Source organism: Narcine bancroftii, chromosome 7 (assembly GCF_036971445.1).
Source record: "Narcine bancroftii isolate sNarBan1 chromosome 7, sNarBan1.hap1, whole genome shotgun sequence".
Taxonomy (NCBI): domain Eukaryota; kingdom Metazoa; phylum Chordata; class Chondrichthyes; order Torpediniformes; family Narcinidae; genus Narcine; species Narcine bancroftii.
This window is the reverse complement of record NC_091475.1, coordinates 8,021,927-8,043,598: the sequence shown is the minus strand read 5'-3', so window position 1 is coordinate 8,043,598 and position 21,672 is coordinate 8,021,927. Positions and strand designations below refer to the sequence as shown.

At 38.5% G+C, this 21,672-nt stretch overlaps 1 protein-coding gene across 3 annotated transcripts in view; it reads right to left on the bottom strand.

The window, feature by feature from the left end:
- Positions 1–21,672, bottom strand: part of LOC138738472 (zinc finger protein 654-like) — a 52,593-nt gene that overhangs the window by 9,071 nt on the left and 21,850 nt on the right. Inside the window, exons 3-7 of one of the 3 annotated variants that reach the window (XM_069888737.1) lie at positions 17,314–17,395; positions 16,976–17,111; positions 10,229–10,431; positions 9,240–9,376; positions 7,881–8,022 (exon numbers count right to left, since the gene is read on the bottom strand). In XM_069888737.1, coding sequence (XP_069744838.1) covers positions 7,881–8,022; positions 9,240–9,376; positions 10,229–10,431; positions 16,976–17,111; positions 17,314–17,395 — 700 coding nt within the window. The remainder of the gene's footprint in view (positions 1–7,880; positions 8,023–9,239; positions 9,377–10,228; positions 10,432–16,975; positions 17,112–17,313; positions 17,396–21,672) is intronic. The other 2 variants (XM_069888738.1, XM_069888739.1) reach the window with 2 other exon arrangements.

The window sequence follows — 21,672 nt, the reverse complement described above, 5'->3', positions numbered from 1 at the left end:
CACCATACTCAATGAATGAAAAAAACAAATATTTTTACAAACCAGTGAAGAACAGAATTTTCCTCTGTTTAGCTATTCAGCACTCAAAAAACTTGTACATTAACAATCAAAACATGCACAGGTCTAAGAATTTAAACAATAATCTCAAGTATAAACAATAAAGTAAAAGGAACTACAACTGTGGTCAGAAAATGCTCTCATCCACATACACAGTAAATTCAATCTTCCTGTCTCTCTGGAAAATTGATCAAAACTGAAATCCCTAAATCTCTAAAATAAACAATTAGGGGTAGGCCATTTACCATCAAGTTTGCTCTGTTAATGAGATAATACCTGATCTGTGACCCAAATCCACAGACCATCTTTGCCTCGTCTCTTAACACCAGCGTCTGAAAGGTAATAGGGTGAATCGTGGAAATTATTGACTAGCGAGTCATATATCAGTGGCAAACAAACTTGAAAAATCCTATCCCTGAGAATCTTCTCCAAGCACTTTGAGAAACAGTCTTGGGGGAAGCCAACATAACTTTGTGAGGGGCAGGTCGTGTATCGTGAACCCAAATGATTTTTTGAGGATGCGACAAAACAGGTTAATGAAGGTAGAGAAATTTTATTAAAGCATTTAACAAGGCTCATCCAGAAAGACACAAGGCATGGGATCCATAGAAGCCTGGTTGCATGGATTTGGAATTGATTGGCCATAAAAAGCAGAGGGTGGTAGAAGATAGAGTGTAATCTGACTGGAGGTCAGTGAATAGTGACATCGGAGATCCACTGAGATCTATTCTGGGGGCCCCTGTAGTTTGTGATCTTAATAAATGATTGGGGTAATGGAAGAGGAGCAGTGGGTCAGTAAGTGGCCAGATGACACGAAGGTTGGAGGTGTTGTGGAAAGTGTGGAGGGATGTCATAGGCTACAACAGCACAAGGACAGGATGCAGAGTTCAAGGTTCAGACAGAACTCAGGCCAGTAAAGTGATGCACCAAATACAGAGAACAAAGTCACAGACACACTTGTGCTTCATTGGGATTAGGTTTTGAATGAAGATATTATTAACAGTTATAAATGAAAATTGTTTTGAAGACAGGCTTTGTGGAACAGAAAGAAAAACTGCAGATAATGTAACTAGGTTGCTGAGCATAATACATTGAGCACAAAAGAGGGGAGATTTAAGTGTGGCATCCAAAGGGATGCAGAAAAAGCATTTGATAGACTTATAGGAGTTTTTGTTTAAGGTGTTGAGATGGATCTGATGTTTATAAATTGGGTTAAAGCTTTATATAATAATCCTAAAGCTAAAGTTGTTATGAATGGGAAGGTCTCTACATGGTTTCCATGGTCTAGATCTAGTAGGCAAGGATGCCCTTTATCACCTGTATTATTTATTTTAGCAATTGAACCTCTTGCAGAATTAATAAGAGCTGATCCAGATATTAAAGGGTTTAAGGTTAATCAAGAAGAATACTAAATTAATTTATTCACTGATGAAGTTTAGATTTTCTTGACAGAGCTAATAGGTTCCTTACACAAGTTACATTTGAGATTGGAGGAATATGGGAAGGTTTCGGGTTATAAACTGGGATAAAAGTGAAATTATGACTCCTTAAATGAGCCACTGATTGAGTGTTGTTAAGGAGTCTGATAGTGGAGGGTAGCAATTGTTCCTGAACCTAGTGGTGTGAGTCTTGTGACACCTACACCTCTTTCCTGATGGCAGCAGCGAGAACAGAGCTTATCCAGGGTGGTGTGGATCCTTGATGATTGCTGCCGCTCTCCGACAGCAGTGTTCCATATAGATTTTCTCAATGGCGGGGAGAGTTTTGCCTGTGATGTACTGGACTTTGCCTGCTATCTTTTGCAAGGTTTTCGGCTCAGAGGTATTGGTGCCCCAATAACAGTCCACGACGTGGCCGGTCAGCACACTTTCTACTGCACATCTGTAAAGGTTTGCCACGGTTTCCTCAGCAAAAACCTGAGAAAGTAGAGGTGCTGATGTGCTCGCTTCACAGTGAGATGGGTCCAGGAAAGATCCTCCGAGGTAGTGACTCCCAGGACTTTAAACCTCTCCATCTCTAATCCCCCCAATGATCACTGACTAGATCATACGTCTCTGGTTTTCCCTTCCTAAAGTATGCATTCAGCTACTTTGTGCTATCTCCTGTATGTTGACTCAGTTTTTTTTTAAAAACACAAATTTGTAAATGGTGTTGCTATTGCAGAGCCTCCAAATCATGTGTAAAATGAGTAGAGCAGGAGGCTAAGTACGAACCCTGTGGTGCTCCAATACTGATGAAGATTGTGGAGATGTTCTTGCCAATTCTTACTAATTGGGGCCTGGAGGTAAGGAAATCCAGGAACCAATTAGACAGTGGGATATTGAGCCCCAGGTCTTGGAGTTTGCTGATCTATTTTGAGAGGTTGATGGTGTTGAATGCTGAACTGTAGTCAATAAAGAACACCCTGATGTATGCATCTGTGCTGGCCTGTGTTCCAGAGTTTTGTGAAGAGCCAGTGAGATAGCATCTGCTGTAGACCTGTTACTGCATAAGGTACCGTATTTTCACTCTTATAATGTGTGCACACACGTAACTCGCTGAAAATCAAATTGTGTAAAATTATTTTCTTATAAATGCACACACGCTTATGACACCAGGCGAGGCATTCTAAATTCTGAATGGCACAAGCAATATGCATTTAAATGGGACATGAGACAAAACATATACCAGTATCTGCCACAGTTAATCCTTGCAATTAACACCCAATCAACTTCCCCCTGAAGTGTCAATCGCCCATTATATAGATGATATCCTGCTGCAACATACTAACAAGCTTTGAAGAGGAATCAATGAAATAGATCAAAGACAGGCTTTAGCATTGAGCAGCATTTTAATCCTAACATTGTGTCAAAACAGAGGCATTTGATGCCTTAGTCAGAATGTCCTGTTTATAGGAATACCATGACATTCAATACAAAGATATATTCCCAAAATCAAAATTTCCCATGCCCACCATAAATTGTGCACGTTCTTTCACTACTGCCATAACATTCTCAAACTCACTATATTCCCATGCTTCCTATAAATTGTCTTTCCCACGGCCACTATAAATTATGCCCATTCCTTCATACTCACTATAATATTCCCACGCTCACTATAAATTGCCAGCATGTCTTTCCCACAGCTGCTATTAATTGTGCACGTTCTTTCAATGCTGCTATATTACCACATTCGAGATCAATTGTGCACGTTCTTTCAACATGTAAAAATATTCTTGCATAGTGTGCACACGGATATAACGCGCAAGGGGGTACCTGGTTTGGAAAATGCAGAACACAATGTCAATGAGTTACTCAATTTAAATGGCCAGTGAATGGGAAAAAATATTTAAGTATATGGGTAGATAATAAATGAGAGAACATATATAAGCTGAATTATGTATCTTTACTCAAAATTGATGAGGATTTGAATAAGTGGAAGATTTTGACAATTACATTATTGGTAGGATTAATTTTGTTAAAATGAATATATTTCCTACAGTTCAATACTTATTTCAAACATTGCCAATAATGATATTTTTCAAGAATTAAATAAATATATTAGAAAATTTTCTTTGGAAGGGCAAGATGTCAAGAGTTTATTTAGAAAATTTGACTTGGAAATTTGAGTTAGAAGTTTTCCAATCTCCAAATTTTAGAAACTACTATAAGGCAGCACAATTGAGATTTAATTTTTTTGATAAGGAAGAAACACAAGCATGGATTAAAATAGAAATGGACAAATAAGAGAGGGGAAATCAGAAGATTTTATATATAAATGGGAAGCAAAGTTGGAATGAGGAGTGCTGTTTGGGTTAAAATGCTTTTGATGCAAAACCAACATTCCATTTTCATTGGATAACCAATTTTTAAATATTTGGTTTTGGAAAGGAATTAGATCTGTAGAAGACTGCTATGTTGGCAGAAGTTCAATAACATTTTATTGATTAAAAAATAAAAAGGAAACAAAATAATACCCTTTTTTGTTATTATCAACTACGGGATTGTTTGAGAGAAACTGGGTCCAACAATGTCATTACTGAAATGTGGAGATGTAGAAATATTGATATGTAGTGGATATTAAATTTTTTTCAGCTCTGTATACGTCATTGGAGAGTGGAATCATTAAACAGGGGATACACAAGTCTAGATAACATTGGGAGACAGATTTAAATGTTAACAATGAGAAAGTAAATTGGTCAGAGTTATAAATGTTAGATATAGGCTAGTTCAATACAATTTTTTTAACATCAATTATATCTCACTCCACAAAAGCTAAATAAATTGAAATCAGATTTATCTGATCAGTGATTTAGATGTGGTCAGGAGATAAGTACTTTTTTTTTACATTCTACTTGGTCTTGCTCCAAAGTGACTATTTTTGGTCAAATTTGGCATTTTATTTAGAACAGGTTATGGGAATTAAATTTCCACAAACACCAATGTTATTTTTATTAGGTATTATTGAAGGGATAAGACCAAAACTAGCTACATAGCAAAAACAATTTTTAAAGATTGTCTTAGCAGTAACAAGAAAAGTATAGCAGTGACATGAAAATCAGATACCCATTTGGATATGGTATATTGGAATGCAGAAATACATAGTTGCATCCCTTTAGAGAAAATAACTTACTATTTAAGAAAAAAATGTATTTTTTGAAAATCTGGCAGCCATAAAACACACACACTATACATATACACGTTATACACTTATATATAATACATGTTATACATGTAATATATTATATACATATATTATATATATATTATCTTCTTCTTTGGCTTGGTTTCGCGGACGAAGATTAATGGAGGGGTAATGTCCACGTCAGCTGCAGGCTCATTTGTGGCTGACAAGTCCGATGCGGGACAGGCAGACACGGTTGTAGCGGTTGCAAGGGAAAATTGGTTGGTTGGGGTTGGGTTTTTCCTCCTTTGTCTTTTGTCAGAGGTGGGCTCTGCGGTCTTCTTCAAAGGAGGTTGCTGCCCGCCGAACTGTGAGACGCCAAGATGCACGGTTTGAGGTGATATCAGCCCACTGGTGGTGGTCAATGTGGCAGGCACCAAGAGATTTCTTTAGGCAGTCCTTGTACCTTTTCTTTGGTGCACCTCTGTCTCGGTGGCCAGTGGAGAGCTCGCCATATAACACGATCTTGGGAAGGCGATGGTCCTCCATTCTGGAGACGTGACATACCCAGCGCAGTTGGATCTTCAGCAGCGTGGATTCGATGCTGTCGGCCTCTGCCATCTCGAGTACTTCAATGTTGGTGATGAAGTCGCTCAAATGAATGTTGAGGATGGAGCGGAGACAACGCTGGTGGAAGCGTTCTAGGAGCCGTAGGTGATGCCGGTAGAGGACCCATGATTCGGAGCCGAACAGGAGTGTGGGTATGACAACGGCTCTGTATACACGAATCTTTGTGAGGTTTTTCAGTTGGTTGTTTTTCCAGACTCTTTTGTGTAGTCTTCCAAAGGTGCTATTTGCCTTGGTGAGTCTGTTGTTTATCTCGTTGTTGATCCTTGCATCCGATGAAATGGTGCAGCCGAGATAGGTAAACTGGTTGACCGTTTTGAGTTTTGTGTGCCCGATGGAGATGGTGGGGAGCTGGCTGATGGAGGACCTCAGTTTTCTTCAGGCTGACTTACAGTCCAAACATTTTGGCAGTTTCCGCAAAACAGGACATCAAGCGCTGAAGAGCTGGTTCTCAATGGGCAACTAAAGCGGCATTGTCTGCAAAGAGTAGTTCATGGACAAGTTGCTCGTGTCTTGGCGCCTCAGATTGAAGAGACTGACATCCGTGTGGTACCGGATGTAAACAGCGACTTCATTGTTGAGGTCTTTCATGGCTTGTTTCAGCATCATGCTGAAGAAGATTGAAAAGAGGGTTGGTGTGAGAACGCAGCCTTGCTTCATGCCATTGTTAATGGAGAAGGGTTCAGAGAGCTCATTGCTGTATCTGACCCAACCTTGTTGGTTTTCGTGCAGTTGGATAACCATGTTGAGGAACTTTGGGGGGCATCCGAGGCGCTCTAGTATTTGCCAAAGCCCTTTCCTACTCACAGTGTCGAAGGCTTTGGTGAGGTCAACAAAGGTGATGTAGAGTCCTTTGTTTTGTTCTATATAATACATATACATGCATACACACACACACACACACACACACATATATATAATATATATATAATATATATATAATATATATATAATATATATAATATATATAATATATAATATATATATAAAAACACACATATATATGTATGTATGTATATAAAAATATATACCTTTTCCTTGAGTCTCAAACTTTGTTAACCTCCTTGAAATAGTATGAATAATTAATTCTGTGGGGTATGGGGGAAGCTACGCAACCAGGTTACTATTCTAGTTTCTTACCTTTCCTTTCTTAGGTTTTATTACCTTTTCACTTTTCCTTTTTCTTTCTTTTTATCTTTTTTTAGTTGGGGTTAATTTAGTGGGGGGGGGTGAGGGTTGGGATTTATATCATCATGTATTAAATTAGATATGAATACCTCATTATTATATTTTTTAATTGGATATAATTACACATATGGAAAACTTTTAAATAAAATTTTCAAAAAAGATTTCTAAGACTGCACTTTGAATGGACTTTTCAGAATTGATCTACACATATATCTATATACATTTGCGCATAGTTGGGGTTAAGTTTAGAGTTAAGTAGGATATTATTATTAATAGGTATTAATAAGTGTTACTGTTTTGAAGATACCATTGTCTTGGTGAATTTCCATTGCTGCTGGTGGTAGTTGAGTGTATAACGTGTTGGCCTTCATTAGATGAGGGATCAAGTTCAAAGTAATGTTGCAGTTCTATAAAACTCAGATTTGACTAAACCAAGCATTCTGTTCACCTCATCACAGGAAGGATGTGGAAGCTTTTGAAAGGGTGCAGAGTTGATTGATCTGAGTAATACCTGTTCTGGAGGACATGGCTTATTGAGTAAACGTTAAGCAAGTTAGGGCTTTTCTAATTGAAGCTAGAGGATGATGATTGACTTAATGCAGAAGATTATGAAAGACAGTGGACGGACAGCCATCACATTTTCCAAACTGCCAACACCATAGGATATCTCTTTAAGGTGAGTGGAGAAATGATCTGGGAAGATGTCTGTGGTAGTTTGTTTTTTTAAAAACACAGTGGTGGGTGCATGGTGTATATATACATTGTATATACAATATCTACATTGCACTGCTGTTAGTCATAGTTGGGCCTGATGCAACAGGAACATTTAAAAGTTTCTTAAATAGATGCATGGAAACAAGAAAATATGGAGTTCTGGACTGCAAGGGATGGAAGGGTTAGATTGATCATGGAGTAGGTTTGTATGGGTTAGCACAACATTGTGGGTTGAAGGCCTTGTACTCTGCTGTACCGTTCTAAGAAAATTTATGATTCCAAATTTAAAACTTGCAGTTGATCTCATAATTTCAAGGTGCAGAAGCATTCCAAACTTAGTTTTATTTAACCCAATGGTTTCCCCAAAAACTTCACTCAAGTTAGAACACCCTATAAACTTCAAAAATACAATTTGAATAGTGTAATATCTCATCAATTTTAAAAAAAAAATCAAATCTTTACTTCACAATAGGTAGGTTTTCCCTCCACAGCCAATTTATTCTTCCTGTGATTCCAAAACTCAATGAGGTCTGAGTAGGACTTTGTTTCATTTAGCAGATTTTCCCTCAAAATGTAGATCAACCACCATGTCCATCATGTTTATTACATACAGCATCTCCTATTCACTTGGAAACAGTGGGTGCTACTAGTTTTAGAATCCATCCAAAGTGCATTGCAACATGGTAACTCACCTCATTCTGAATAGCCCTGATAAAGAGAAAGATATGGTTGACATTTCTGGATGTTAATAAAAGGTGATGACACTTCTCCAAAAAGTGTTGCTTGGATGCATCAAGTTTTAGCTGCAGCTTACTCCACAATAATATCAACTCCCTATGTAAAACAGACATTATTAAATTACAATCATATTTATTATAGGAATTACTGGAGGATAATTATGTAATACAATTGGTTTGGCATGCACAGCTACAATTTGAGAAAGTAATATAAAGGAAAAAATACTGTATATGTTGGCATACAAGATGGTATTTGAGCTTTAAAAGTGTCACCCCAAAACCAGGGGTCGTCTTGTATGCCAAGTATAAAATCTAAACCTTAATATCCATGACGATGGAGAACAGCATAAAATACTCGCCTAACTCCTATGGTCCTACCACCGAATATGTTTTTTTTACTGAAACTGGTGTTTGGGAAGCTGGATTAATAGTAATGTTATATTAAAACAATTTTAAAAATGCATTATAAACCTTGCACAGCAAATGAAGCTAACAGTTGCAATTTGCAACAGCTGACAAACAGTAAACAATTACCCAGGGTCAAAGCTATTAAAGTTTTTCAAGATTTCCAAACAACTGTGACATTCAAAGACTATTAAAATTGAAATAATTTGAAAATGTTTTTCACAATTAAATAACCTAAATCACGAAAGATGATTAAAACAATCCCTTCAAAAATCACTATTCATGAATCCTGCACCAAGATTGGCAGAGGATTCAAGAGCACATTTCCCAGCATAAACGTGAATGTACATGTGGGGAATCTCAGCAAGTCCTTTTGAACCTTGGCAGTGAGATGCAGCTTCCATTTTTGTGTAGCATTCCTGAAACACAACAGGATTAATCTCTTAAGAAATGACAGGTCAATGCAGTAATGCTGTCAAAGTCTGGGTCAATATAACATAACACAATGACTTATCTCATTCACAAGATTCATACCAGTTATGAATGCCTCAGTAAAATAAAACATGAAATGAGGTAACTGGACAAGTTAATTGATAGGAATCTTTTAAATGTTCAAAATTAGACCAAAAATTTAAGTTGGTAATATAAAATACCACACCTGTTGCAATTTCGATTATGAAAGCAGATTTCCCTATTAGCCAAAGTAATGTATTCCAAACATATTTTTCCAGCACAAATAACATTTTAAATTTTCATAGAATCCAGTCATTAACAACCACAAGTTAACGAGTTAAAAAAAACATTTAAAATAGGTTTGCAGTTCATACAGGAGCAAAAGAATGTAGATCCTTAAAAACAGATCCTTTGAAATTTTTCTCAATTCTTGGAATATTTTACAAAAAAATTTACCTCGTACAATACATGTCTCCATTTTTGAGCTGTTGAGTAAGAAAAGCCACACACAAAATCCAAGAGAATTCCATCTGCCCTTCTGAATCCAATCTGCAAATAACATCAAGGGCTTCCTGGCAGTCAATTCCAGTAATCTACAAGAGGAAACAATCAAAGAAAACACATTTACCCTCAAGACTACAAAATCTTGCAAACCTCCAAGAAAAACAATTGTTATCATTGGGTATGTTCTTCTTTTAAAATATTTCTTTTCTAATTGGTTTCATGGTAATTTTTTTCCTGATTAAAGTATATATACAAAATTTTATACAGTAAAACCCCTAATATCTGGCACTAATGGGGATTGGTGTATTTTCCAGTTACTTGAGACTTTCTCTTACAATCCCCAACTAATACACCTGCCTTAAGAATAAGCAGTTTAAAAAGACAAAAATACTATAATTACACTTGCATGAATATATAAAGCCTTAAAGAATTTTACTTTCTTTTCAGTCACTTTCTTTGAAAACATTTAACCATCGCTGCATCTGCAGGTTCCACCCCCTCCACAGAGCTGCCCGAAAGACGAACAATAACATAATTAACTCCCCTTCCCCCAATTTACAGTTAAAGCCCCTATCGGGGCAACTGTTACTAAGCAGGGAAAAGGAGTCACTTTAAGAGAGTCACCCCAACAGCATCAACCTTCATACTGGGCAACACCATTGCTGTTTCATACAATTTTATTCAAATAGCTGCTACAAGCAAAGCGCTCTACTGGCTGAATATTTTCTCCCATCTTCACTGAACATTTGTGCTACTTCAGAGAACATTTACAACTTTAAATGCAAGAGTAAAATAATAGGTGAAAATACACATTTATTTTAATTTTTTATAATTTCTTTTCCTCGATTTTTTTCCCCCAGTTGCTTGAAGTTCAGCTACCAGGGGTTTTACTATCAATATATTTTCTGTTAATATTTACAAAAAACTATGCAAAAACTTACCTCCTGCAACATGATTTCTTCTGGGGATGAACGGCATAACCATGTTAAAAATAAGTGGAGAAAATACTTGTTTTTGCCAGTTTGTGGATGATTCACACAGTATTTGGTCAGTGTCATTGCTTCGTTGATGTGTTTGTACTTCATCAAGTATTTCACTCTATATTCAAAGAACACGGGAGATTCTGATCCCAAATATTCATCTACTGTAAAAAGCACACCATGGAATAGAACACAAAATTAAACAAGTTCAGATTATTCTTGTCAGAGAACCTTCATTTATTTGTCTAATTCCATACACAGCAAAATCAATAACGAAAACTGCAATATCAACGAGTTTAACATAAAACACCTATAATGCCAAAACTGATGATCTTATTTGTAAATGTATTCATTTTACTTTGACGTGAATAAAAGTTTCTTTAAAATTCAATGGATTTTTCCCCATACAATATTTTTCCAATCAATTTGCACAATGAAAATGAGGCAAATGATGTGTCAACCCAGTAGCCCTCTATCATTGCCAGTTGAAGTATATTACTAGAGCAGGAACAGCAAATGGAATTGCCAAGTCAAACCTTGCTCCATAGTTAGCTGACAGATGGAAAGAAGCTGCAAATGGTTACGAATGAGCAATTTCCACGCCCCCCCCCCTTCAATTTAAGATTATTGACAGGCAAATCTCCACACCATGCATCCAGTTGTTCCGAAGAAAAAACTAAGCCATAATGCCATCACATGAGAGACTGCAGAAGCTGGAATCTGAGTAACTTATTTGCTGGAGGAATTCAGCATCAATGGGGGGGGGAAAGAGAACTGTTAATGTTTCAGGTTGGAACACTTCATCAGGGGAGAGGAGAGATGGCTGTTATGAATGGGAACAGTTTTAATGCATGCTACTTCCAGAGAAACTGTGTCATTACCAATAGAATATACACAAACAAGAAAATCTTTCAGTTAACTGTGTACTTGAAGTACCACAATGCCCGAGCAGCTGGCTGATTCAAGTTTAGTAGTTGTACAATTTAAACTAAACTACAGAGTAAATCAAAATTTGAGCATACATAATAGGCAAGTTGTATGCACCTTCTCCAAGAACTAAATAGGTTCGTAATTAAATCAAAATAGTTGATTAGGCAATTCTCTTTAACCATGACTGCTTACACGCTCAGGGTTGCTTTTCGAGTATTAAGCTCAAATCCTAGTGATGGTGAAATAATCACTAAGGATGCTCAAATCTTTGGCAATTGTTTTGTACTTTATAACATTAAATAAGGTTACTTTTAAGAGTTTAATAATCCTCTAGCAGCCTATTGAGAGACTGCGGACATAGTTTAGATAAAAAGTCCAAGAGCCAATTTCTGTCACAATTTCATCCTGCTGAGCTCAGCAAAGATCAAGACCAGAATCACTGAAGGCTCCAGAAGGAAAATATTCAGCCAAGACTCTTAGTACAATTTATTAATCAAACACTTCCCATGGGGGAAAAAAAAATCAAGTTAACCCGAATTGCTTTTTGCTGAGATGTCCTTTTGTAAGACAGCATTTAGGTTCCAGCAGAAGATCAGACCTGGTCATATCCTTAAGAGAAAACTTGGGTAAGTTTTACTGCAGTTCATAACATCCCCCAAAATTCTTGTCACAGCTTTGATTTACTGTTTGATGATTACATTTTTATATCAACTCAAAATTATCTTTAAAACTGTTTATACAGTTGTTTCTGCTTGCATTCTTCTTTGGCTTGGCTTCGCGGAAGAAGATTTATGGAGGGGGTAAAAAGTCCACGTCAGCTGCAGGCTCGTTTGTGGCTGACAAGTCCGATGCGGGACAGGCAGACACGATTGCAGCGGTTGCAATTGGTTGGTTGGGGTTGGGTGTTGGGTTTTTCCTCCTTTGCCTTTTGTCAGTGAGGTGGGCTCTGCGGTCTTCTTCAAAGGAGGTTGCTGCCCGCCAAACTGTGAGGCGCCAAGATGCACGGTTTGAGGCGATATCAGCCCACTGGCGATGGTCAATGTGGCAGGCACCAAGAGATTTCTTTAGGCAGTCCTTGTACCTTTTCTTTGGTGCACCTCTGTCACGGTGGCCAGTGGAGAGCTCGCCATATAACACGATCTTGGGAAGGCGATGGTCCTCCATTCTGGAGACGTGACCCATCCAGCGCAGCTGGATCTTCAGCAGCGTGGACTCGATGCTGTCGACCTCTGCCATCTCGAGTACTTCGACGTTAGGGGTGTAAGCGCTCCAATGGATGTTGAGGATGGAGCGGAGACAACGCTGGTGGAAGCGTTCTAGGAGCCGTAGGTGGTGCCGGTAGAGGACCCATGATTCGGAGCCGAACAGGAGTGTGGGTATGACAACGGCTCTGTATACGCTTATCTTTGTGAGGTTTTTCAGTTGGTTGTTTTTCCAGACTCTTTTGTGTAGTCTTCCAAAGGCGCTATTTGCCTTGGCGAGTCTGTTGTCTATCTCATTGTCGATCCTTGCATCTGATGAAATGGTGCAGCCGAGATAGGTAAACTGGTTGACCGTTTTGAGTTTTGTGTGCCCGATGGAGATGTGGGGGGGCTGGTAGTCATGGTGGGGAGCTGGCTGATGGAGGACCTCAGTTTTCTTCAGGCTGACTTCCAGGCCAAACATTTTGGCAGTTTCCGCAAAGCAGGACGTCAAGCGCTGAAGAGCTGGCTCTGAATGGGCAACTAAAGCGGCATCGTCTGCAAAGAGTAGTTCACGGACAAGTTTCTCTTGTGTCTTGGTGTGAGCTTGCAGGTGCCTCAGATTGAAGAGACTGCCATCCGTGCGGTACCGGATGTAAACAGCGTCTTCATTGTTGGGGTCTTTCATGGCTTGGTTCAGCATCATGCTGAAGAAGATTGAAAAGAGGGTTGGTGCGAGAACACAGCCTTGCTTCACGCCATTGTTAATGGAGAAGGGTTCAGAGATTGAACAAATACTGTGTTTACCCATCTCTTCCATTTAAACAGCCCTTTGGGACAAAGAACAATTTTCATGGATTTTGAGGTGGGGCTAATGAAGCCAACATGGGAACTGCAGACTTTTGTACAGATGGGCAGGAGGTGCCTGACGGAGTGGGTGGATGAGTAATTTGAGGTGGTACACTTCTACATCCTTGAATCTCTCTAGTAATCAATTCCTTTGACAGCTTAGTAAAAACTGTTTTGGGAGTCAGTTCAGGCATGAGAGCAACATGGTTTGCCCAATCCCAAAGCCTCAGCAACAGAGAAGTGGAATTACAATAAGATTAATGTCAAAGCTGAAGAAAAATGACACCTCTGATCAAACTGTATCTCACAAGCTGCACAACTCCCAGCCTTACAAGAGCCACACAGTGTCTATAGTTTATGGGTTGCCCTGAAGTCTGCCATAATTGGCTTCTACATACTTTTAAATACAAATACAAATATAAATGTAAACACAGGCCCTTTCAGCCGATTGGCTGGTACCTCCCAATTAAATCCAATTAACCTACAACTCCCAGTATGTTTTCAAAGTTTGGAGAAATTCGGAGCACATGGAGGAAATCCACAGACACAGGGAGAACATACAAACTCCTTACCAATAGCAGCGGATTTAAACCCCGGTCGCTGATGCGCTAACTGTGCTGTAAAGAATACTGGCTTCTCCACCACAAAGAATTAGGATTAGTTCAAGGAATAGGACTGCGAGATCAACATGTTAATTAATTGCAAATACAAGGACTTTCTGGATTGTAAATTCATCCACCTATCATGGTAAAAAGAACAATTCTGCAGGCACCTGACACCAGGGGTTCTGCAGAAAACCTTTGACCTAGGGAAGGAATAGTGGACAGAAGAGCATGGAATGCTCAGCAATTTGCTATCAGGTATAAGAGGTTGCGTTTTTCAGTGCGAGCAATACCATCTCCAGTTCAAACACCCAATGCATTATTAGCCCCAATGAGTGCAAAGAATGAGGCTGAATTTTTCCAGGAATAGAGATGTAGTCAATGCCCACTGGAAGAAACACTAAGAACCTTCTCAACTGCAAATAACCTTGATGCAAACACTCTCAAGTTTATCCCATAGAAACCTACTTGGGTTTATCCAAATACAGAACCAGATCGTCATAATCATTTCAAATCAAGGCCACGTCCAAAATGACAATATAATTAAGCGACATTATGACAAATCAGGAACATTTCCTGCCATTGTTTAGACAAATAATATTTTAAAACATTCAAAAAAAACATCGATTTAAATTTTAAATGTTACGAAACACCAATATTTGGATAAATAAGGATTAAGCTTGGCCTTTTTTTAAAAACAGGTTATCTGTGTAGTTGAAATCAATGTTATACACCCAGTCTAATTTCAACATTATGTTTAAACATTAACTTTATTTTAATGAAATATTTGGGTTTTCCACAGGATAGGACCCTTTCAGGGAATGGTTGGCCATGATTGCTTAACCGTTTTAAGCAGTGAACAATTTTGTCTATTTGTTTTGATTCATGTTCTGCTCCCATTTCTTGACAATGTACAAGTGACCAAACTGAAAAGAGAAAAATTATCCACAAGCTGACAATTGCAGTTGACCACCAAAGCAGAGAATGAGAATTTTAAAGTTATATGATAATTTTCCATGACTCTACAGTGTGACTTTTAATTTTGCAATAGTGCATTGAATTTCCAATGAATCAAATTAAAATATAGAATAGTCGAGGTGGGTGAGTTTTCCATTTTATCCTTTTTCGGAGTAGCACTTCCTTTCTCTTTAGCTAAAGTTAACAATGATAGATAGCCCTGGAGTAAAACATTCCTTGTATATCTGGTTTCAATTCAGGAATTTTTTTTTTATTTAAAAGGTTCTTATCAAGTTTTATATCACTTAATTATGTATTTCCTCCTCCTTTATATGATTCGACGTTTGTCAATTGGTATGGAAATGGTATTCAGTGTTTTCGAGACTTGTTTGTTGACAGTTGACTCATGTCTTTTGACCAGTTATTAGTGTTTAATTGACCAAATTCACTTTTTTTTTTAAAGATACTTGCAGATCAGTTTTTTTTTTAAAAAACAGGGTCAATTACCAAATGTTCACATGGCTTGTGAATCCAACATGCTGGATGTCATTTTCAAATTACATCCCTCCCAGAAGGGTTTAATAACATTTCTATATTATATGCTTTCAAAATCGCATCAGGTTTCGCTCTATAAAAGAGCATGCAAGCATGATCTAGAGTTTTCTATCTCAGACAAAAATTAGGATTTGATTCTTAAATTAGTTAATATTTCTTCATTATGTGCTCGACATTCTCTTATTCAGTTCAAGGATGTACATCAGACTTGCATGTCTAAAGACAAATGATCCCATATATTTCCTGATCCAAATTCCCAATGTGACAGCTGTAACAACAGGAAGTAACCTTGATACACATGTTCTGGTCTTGTCGAGTTCTTGAACCTTATTGGAGGGAAGTTTCTCGTATTTTGACAATAATATTATGTGTTAATCTTTAATCTAATCCTTCAATGGCTTTATTTGGAGTTTTAGATGATATTTTCTTCATCTGATTATCAAGTCATACTATTTACAACTCTTATGGCACAAAGAGCTATCCTACTTAGATAGAAAGATCCTGTTCTATCCACTAGTACTCAGTGGCTATGTCATGACTTGCCTTCATTTAGAAAAGATCAGTCATGACTTGCCTTCATTTAGAAAAGATCAGTCATGACTTGCCTTCATTTAGAAAAGATCAGGTGTTTCGCGTTTTACGCTAACACTAATTTTCATAAAATTTGGAGTCCTTTTATGGACTATTTTCGTGTTCATTCAATCTGTTTGTTTTGATCATTGAATGTATTTATTTATGTAAATGGTTTTTCCTTCAATTAGTAATGTTCTGCAGAACTATACCCCCTTTAATTTTATGTCAAAACAGCCCAGGCTTTTTCAGCAGGAGATTAGAGTTCTTTGGGTTTTTTTTTCTTTTTTGTCATTCTGACAACATTGTATGGGGAAGGGGTATATCATTATTGTTTTATTTTTGGAAATGTTCTACAAAACTCAATAAAAAAATTGAAAGAGAATATAGAACTGCAAGTACAGGAACTAGCCCTTTGGCAGCCCATAATGCATGAGCATAATCAAAAATTGAACTAATCTCATCTGCATCCACACGACCGACACCACAACATTCAGGAGCCTGTCTAAATGCCTTAAATATTACTCTCATATTTGCTTCCACCAGCCCTGGCAGGGCTTTCCATAACCTTGTCTCCTTTAACCCGCCCCCCACCTTAAAAGTACGCCAATATGTATTTGACATTTCCTACCTGAGAAAAAAGATAATGTAGAATGATAATCAATGGCTGAGGTGGAGATCAGTGGGACTAGGGGAAAAAATGGTTCTGCTCAGACTAGAATGGCTGAAGAGGCCTGTTTCTGTGCTGTAGCGTTCAATGGTTCTATCTCCGCCTCCCATAATTTTATGTTAGGCAGATTCTGTGGAGCAAAATGGGCAGCTGAAGTTCTGATTCAAACCATTCAAGTCCAAATGAAGGATCTCAACCCAAAACATCAACTCTCCATAAATGCTGTCCGACCCAAGTTTCTCCAATAACATTTTGCTTAAAATATTCCAAATTTTGATGGGGGAGGTGATGATCTGGAGGGTGGGGAAGGGCGGGGGGGGGGGGGGGGGGGGGGAAAGAAGAACTGACATTGCAACAATAAAATACCTAATGTGCAGGACATGAATTACAGTACCTAATTCCTGAGTGACTAACTCTTGGTTAAGGATGGACATCAGAACTGGATTTTGCCATGGTCCTCCATTTTGACTCATCCTGATAAGTACATCAAGTTCTGCATTTAAGTCCTTTTGTAAAACAATGTAACATTCCTGTAGGGGAGAATGAAACATGTAAATTGCAATTGACAAACTGGATCAAAATGAGATTGATTTTGATGTGATTCTAAAAATAATTGGAATCAAACTCTCTGAAATTCACTATTAAATAAATAGTGCACTTTTCTTGAAACTATTTTTCCCACCATCAACCATTGTCACCAATAGCTATGAGAGCAGAAATTGCAGATGTTACCTGAATAGTTTTTAAAAACTCTTCCCAAAATTCTTTTGATGACTCCTCCTCTCTGCAATAAAGCAATACTTCAAAGCAGCTCCTATGCAAAGTACAGAAGTAGAAAATAGAGGCATCAGTACAAATATTCATTCACCTTTTGCAGATGAGTTTATTTTTTTTGTCTGTACTCCCTGAAGGATTCTGTCATAATTAAGTTATAATGTACATAGTGTTCATTTGATAATTGTCGCGGAAAAGCAATGAAGTCTGACAATTACGGAGGACTCCAACAGGGCCCCACAAATGGACGTCAGGCAAAATGTTCCTGTTAACTGTCAGGAATTGTAATTCAATTGTTTACTATTTCTAAATCCCTTGGGACATTGTTACCTTTTTCATGCTCCTCCTGTGGCTGAGAAATCAACAGAGAACAAACCTACTGAACGCACTCAATAATTTTGTAACAGTGGGAGTACAAGAATACAGAGAATCTTAGCTTTTGCTTCGTGGATTCATACCCAGTGGATACATGATATCAGGTCTTATTTAAGATTGGAAAAAAATTAGATATAATATTAAAGATGTAAAGTCTGAATATGATAAGATGTGGGGCCCATTCATGGATTATTATCATTATCTGAGGATTTAAGTGGTGTGGACGCTGAGGTATTCCCTGCCTGGTGTCTGGGGGCCATTATTCCATTCAAATATAAAGCTAACCTTGCTTAAAGGGAGGGGGTAGATTAAAAGGGAGTATTTTTTCCTTTCTTCCCCCTTTTCATTATTAAGACAAAAAAATAAAGGTGGGGTTTAACTCCAGATTATATATCATATCACAGAACAACATGATCACATCAGAAAAGTACAAAATATCTTATCTAAGGAAATTTTACTTGTATCATTTCTATCATTTTTGTATTCAATATTATTTTTGGGCATAATGAGTTATGATTTAATAGCTTAATTATAATTATAGAATTTGATGTCCTGGACAAAATAAGTTAATGCAACATTTATAGTTAATGCTTCTCATTTTCAATTGATATCTGAGAGATATATATGGTACGAATTGATTTATGTATCTTTTAATATACCTGGTGTAAAGGACTTTTGCTAAACTCAAAATATTTTAAACAGGAGTGCGAGAATACAGTATATGGTCATGTACACAACTCCACCAAAATCTTTACTTGCTGCAACCATAGAGATACTCCAGCAACAAAAGCACAAATTAAGTTATCACAATATGCCATGACACAGGAAAAGAGATAATAATAGACTGGATAAATAAATAGTTGCAGTTAGTGCAAAATAAAAGTGATGTATCAATCACAGACAGATCTTTTGGAGGTCCCAGAGTACTGTATTTTTATGCATATAACACACGTGTTTTATCCAAACCAAGTAACCCACATTATGTTATATGCATGCGTGCTATACAAGATTTTTTTTTACATGTTGAAATAAAATACACAATTTATAGCAGGCGTGGGAAAGTCACACCCGCAATAAAACAACGCGCACAATTTATAGCAGGCGTGGGAAAGTCACACCGGCAATAAAACAACACGCACAATTTATAGCAGACGTGGGAAAGTCACACCGGAAATAAAACAACGCGCACAAATTATAGCGGGAGTGGGAAAGTCACACCAGCAATAAAACAACACGCACAATTTATAGCAGGCGTGGGAAAGTCACACCGGCAACAAAACAACACGCACAATTTATAGCAGGCGTGGGAAAGTCACACCGGCAATAAAACAATGCGCACAATTTATAGCAGACGTGGGAAAGTCACACCGGCAACAAAACAACACGCACAATATATAGCAGGCGTGGGAAAGTCACACCGGCAATAAAACAATGCGCACAATTTATAGCGGGAGTGGGAAAGTCACACCAGCAATAAAACAACACACACAATGTACAGCAGGTGTGGGAAAGTCACAACGGCAATAAAACAAAGCGCACAATTTATAGCAGACGTGGGAAAGTCACACTGGCAATAAAACAACGCGCACAATTTATAGCGGGAGTGGGAAAGTCACACCGGCAATAAAACAACACGCACAATTTATAGCAGACGTGGGAAAGTCACACCGGCAATAAAACAACGCGCACAATTTATAGCGGGAGTGGGAAAGTCACACCGGCAACAAAACAACACGCACAATTTATAGCAGGCGTGGGAAAGTCACACTGGCAATAAAACAACGCGCACAATTTATAGCGGGAGTGGGAAAGTCACACCGGCAATAAAACAACACGCACAATTTATAGCAGACGTGGGAAAGTCACACCGGCAATAAAACAACGCGCACAATTTATAGCGGGAGTGGGAAAGTCACACCGGCAACAAAACAACACGCACAATTTATAGCAGGCGTGGGAAAGTCACACTGGCAATAAAACAACGCGCACAATTTATAGCGGGAGTGGGAAAATAATATTGCCAATGAAACACATGCATACAATTTACAGTCAAGCATGAGAATTAGGTGCATACAAAATGGCAAATTTTGATCTTGGCAGCCTTGGGAATATCTCTTTGGCCTGAGTACCATGGTATTCCAAGAAGGGGATATTCTGGCTAGGGCACTGCACCTTAACAATAGCTTCTGTCACACCGCCAATTACATCAGAGTTAACACACCAATATCGCAGGTCGAATCACAGTGTGAAATAACAAAACTGGGCAGGGCGAGTAGATTTCAACTGGGCTCTGAAATATGGAGCGAGCAAGTATCAGAGCCCGGCCGAGTTAACTCACCAATAGCCTTCTAGCAGTGTGAAATGACAACCATCCAACCAGGTATGATTAGTGACGTCAGGACCTGCATGCGTGGGTCACAGTAGCGGGAAGTTTGTCAGTGTATGGTAGTTTTAAAAAGATAGAATATGCCTCCATTTATGTCTAGGACTACACAACTCAGCCTGCCTATCTGCCTCCTCTTCCTCCCTGATTCTCCTCACATGTTTCGTGAAACAGTGGTCTTCTTTGGCTAGTATTTCCAATGCAGCATTGATAACTGTGCCGACAAGACTTGCCTGGTTTATAATACAACCACAAAGTTGCAGGACCAGCATTCAAAAATCAAATCCATTCTCCCTTACTAATTGCATGACTAGTCTTCTGTGTGATTTCCGATGAGGACATACCACATCATTCGTGATGTCATCACTGGAGGCAGGACTCCCCCCACCTTAAAATCCCAAGTTGTAGAATTACCTACAAATAATGGTGTGGTATGAAAGGCTTCCAGGGTCAGCTTGCCCTGCAAATTTTCCCATTTCTTAGGAGGGTTGGCAGTGAGAAAGGAGCTAATGTTAATTGCCCAGACCTGTCCCCAGGCAGATCTTGCAGGAGGATAAGGGGGGGTGGGGGGGGAGAGAAAAAGAGTTAAAGGGTTGTATGTCACGGGAGATCAACTGCAGCAGATAGTGGAACTATGGAATGTGCATCGTCTCCTGTCCCAAGTAAATGCAAATGCTTATGAGTTGGAATGTAAAATACTACACCTGTGGGGTATATGTGTCCGTTATTCGAGAATATGTTTACATATTTTAAGATTTTCTGCACGTCACAGGCATTAAAAAAACAGGGTACTTCATGAATGAGAAAGTATAGAGAGGTTTAACAGCCTGACAACTGTTAGAGAAAAACTGTTTGTGAATTCAGAGGTGCCAGACTTCATGCCTTGTACCTTCTGCCTGAAGGGCGACTTATATGCAGAAACACATGGTACATCAAAAATATACCAATAGTTTAAGACAGAAATAATTGTAAAATACATTTTAAGGAAACTCATTGGGCCAAGTGACAGAATTTTTTAAAATTAGCTGCAGAGCTAATTTGGGTAGAAATATTAAGCTCTGGTGCTTTAAACTTGATAGAAAAATACCTTTTTCATAGCTAGAAATGATTCAAGGGTATACTCACTACTCGATTGCAATTTCAAAAAGGGTGGTGCTGTAGTAACGTTGGTGCAGACCTGGGAGAGTGGGGAACGGAGATAAATTGCTGCTCCGCAGGGTCCTACTGCCTTTTGTTGCCAATGGATCATAAAGGCTTTAAACCATCTGGTAAAGGAGCTGAGAGTGTTTTAAAACCTGCAACCATGAAGGGTTAAGACTTCAGGGAATACCGGACCAGTGCAGTGCAGCAGATACAGGGAGAACACCCCCACCCCTACGAGCAGCAGCATGGGAAATTACCTCCAGGTGGGTGACAAAGAACCCACATAGGCTGCAGACTCCTGGTGATTTGTGCCCGAAGAACCCACAGAGTCGGTGCTGGCTGCTGGAGACTGCCTTATGCGAACCAGAACTAAAGGAGGTACTGAGGGCAAGGAAGAGATCCCAAAAAGGCCTCGT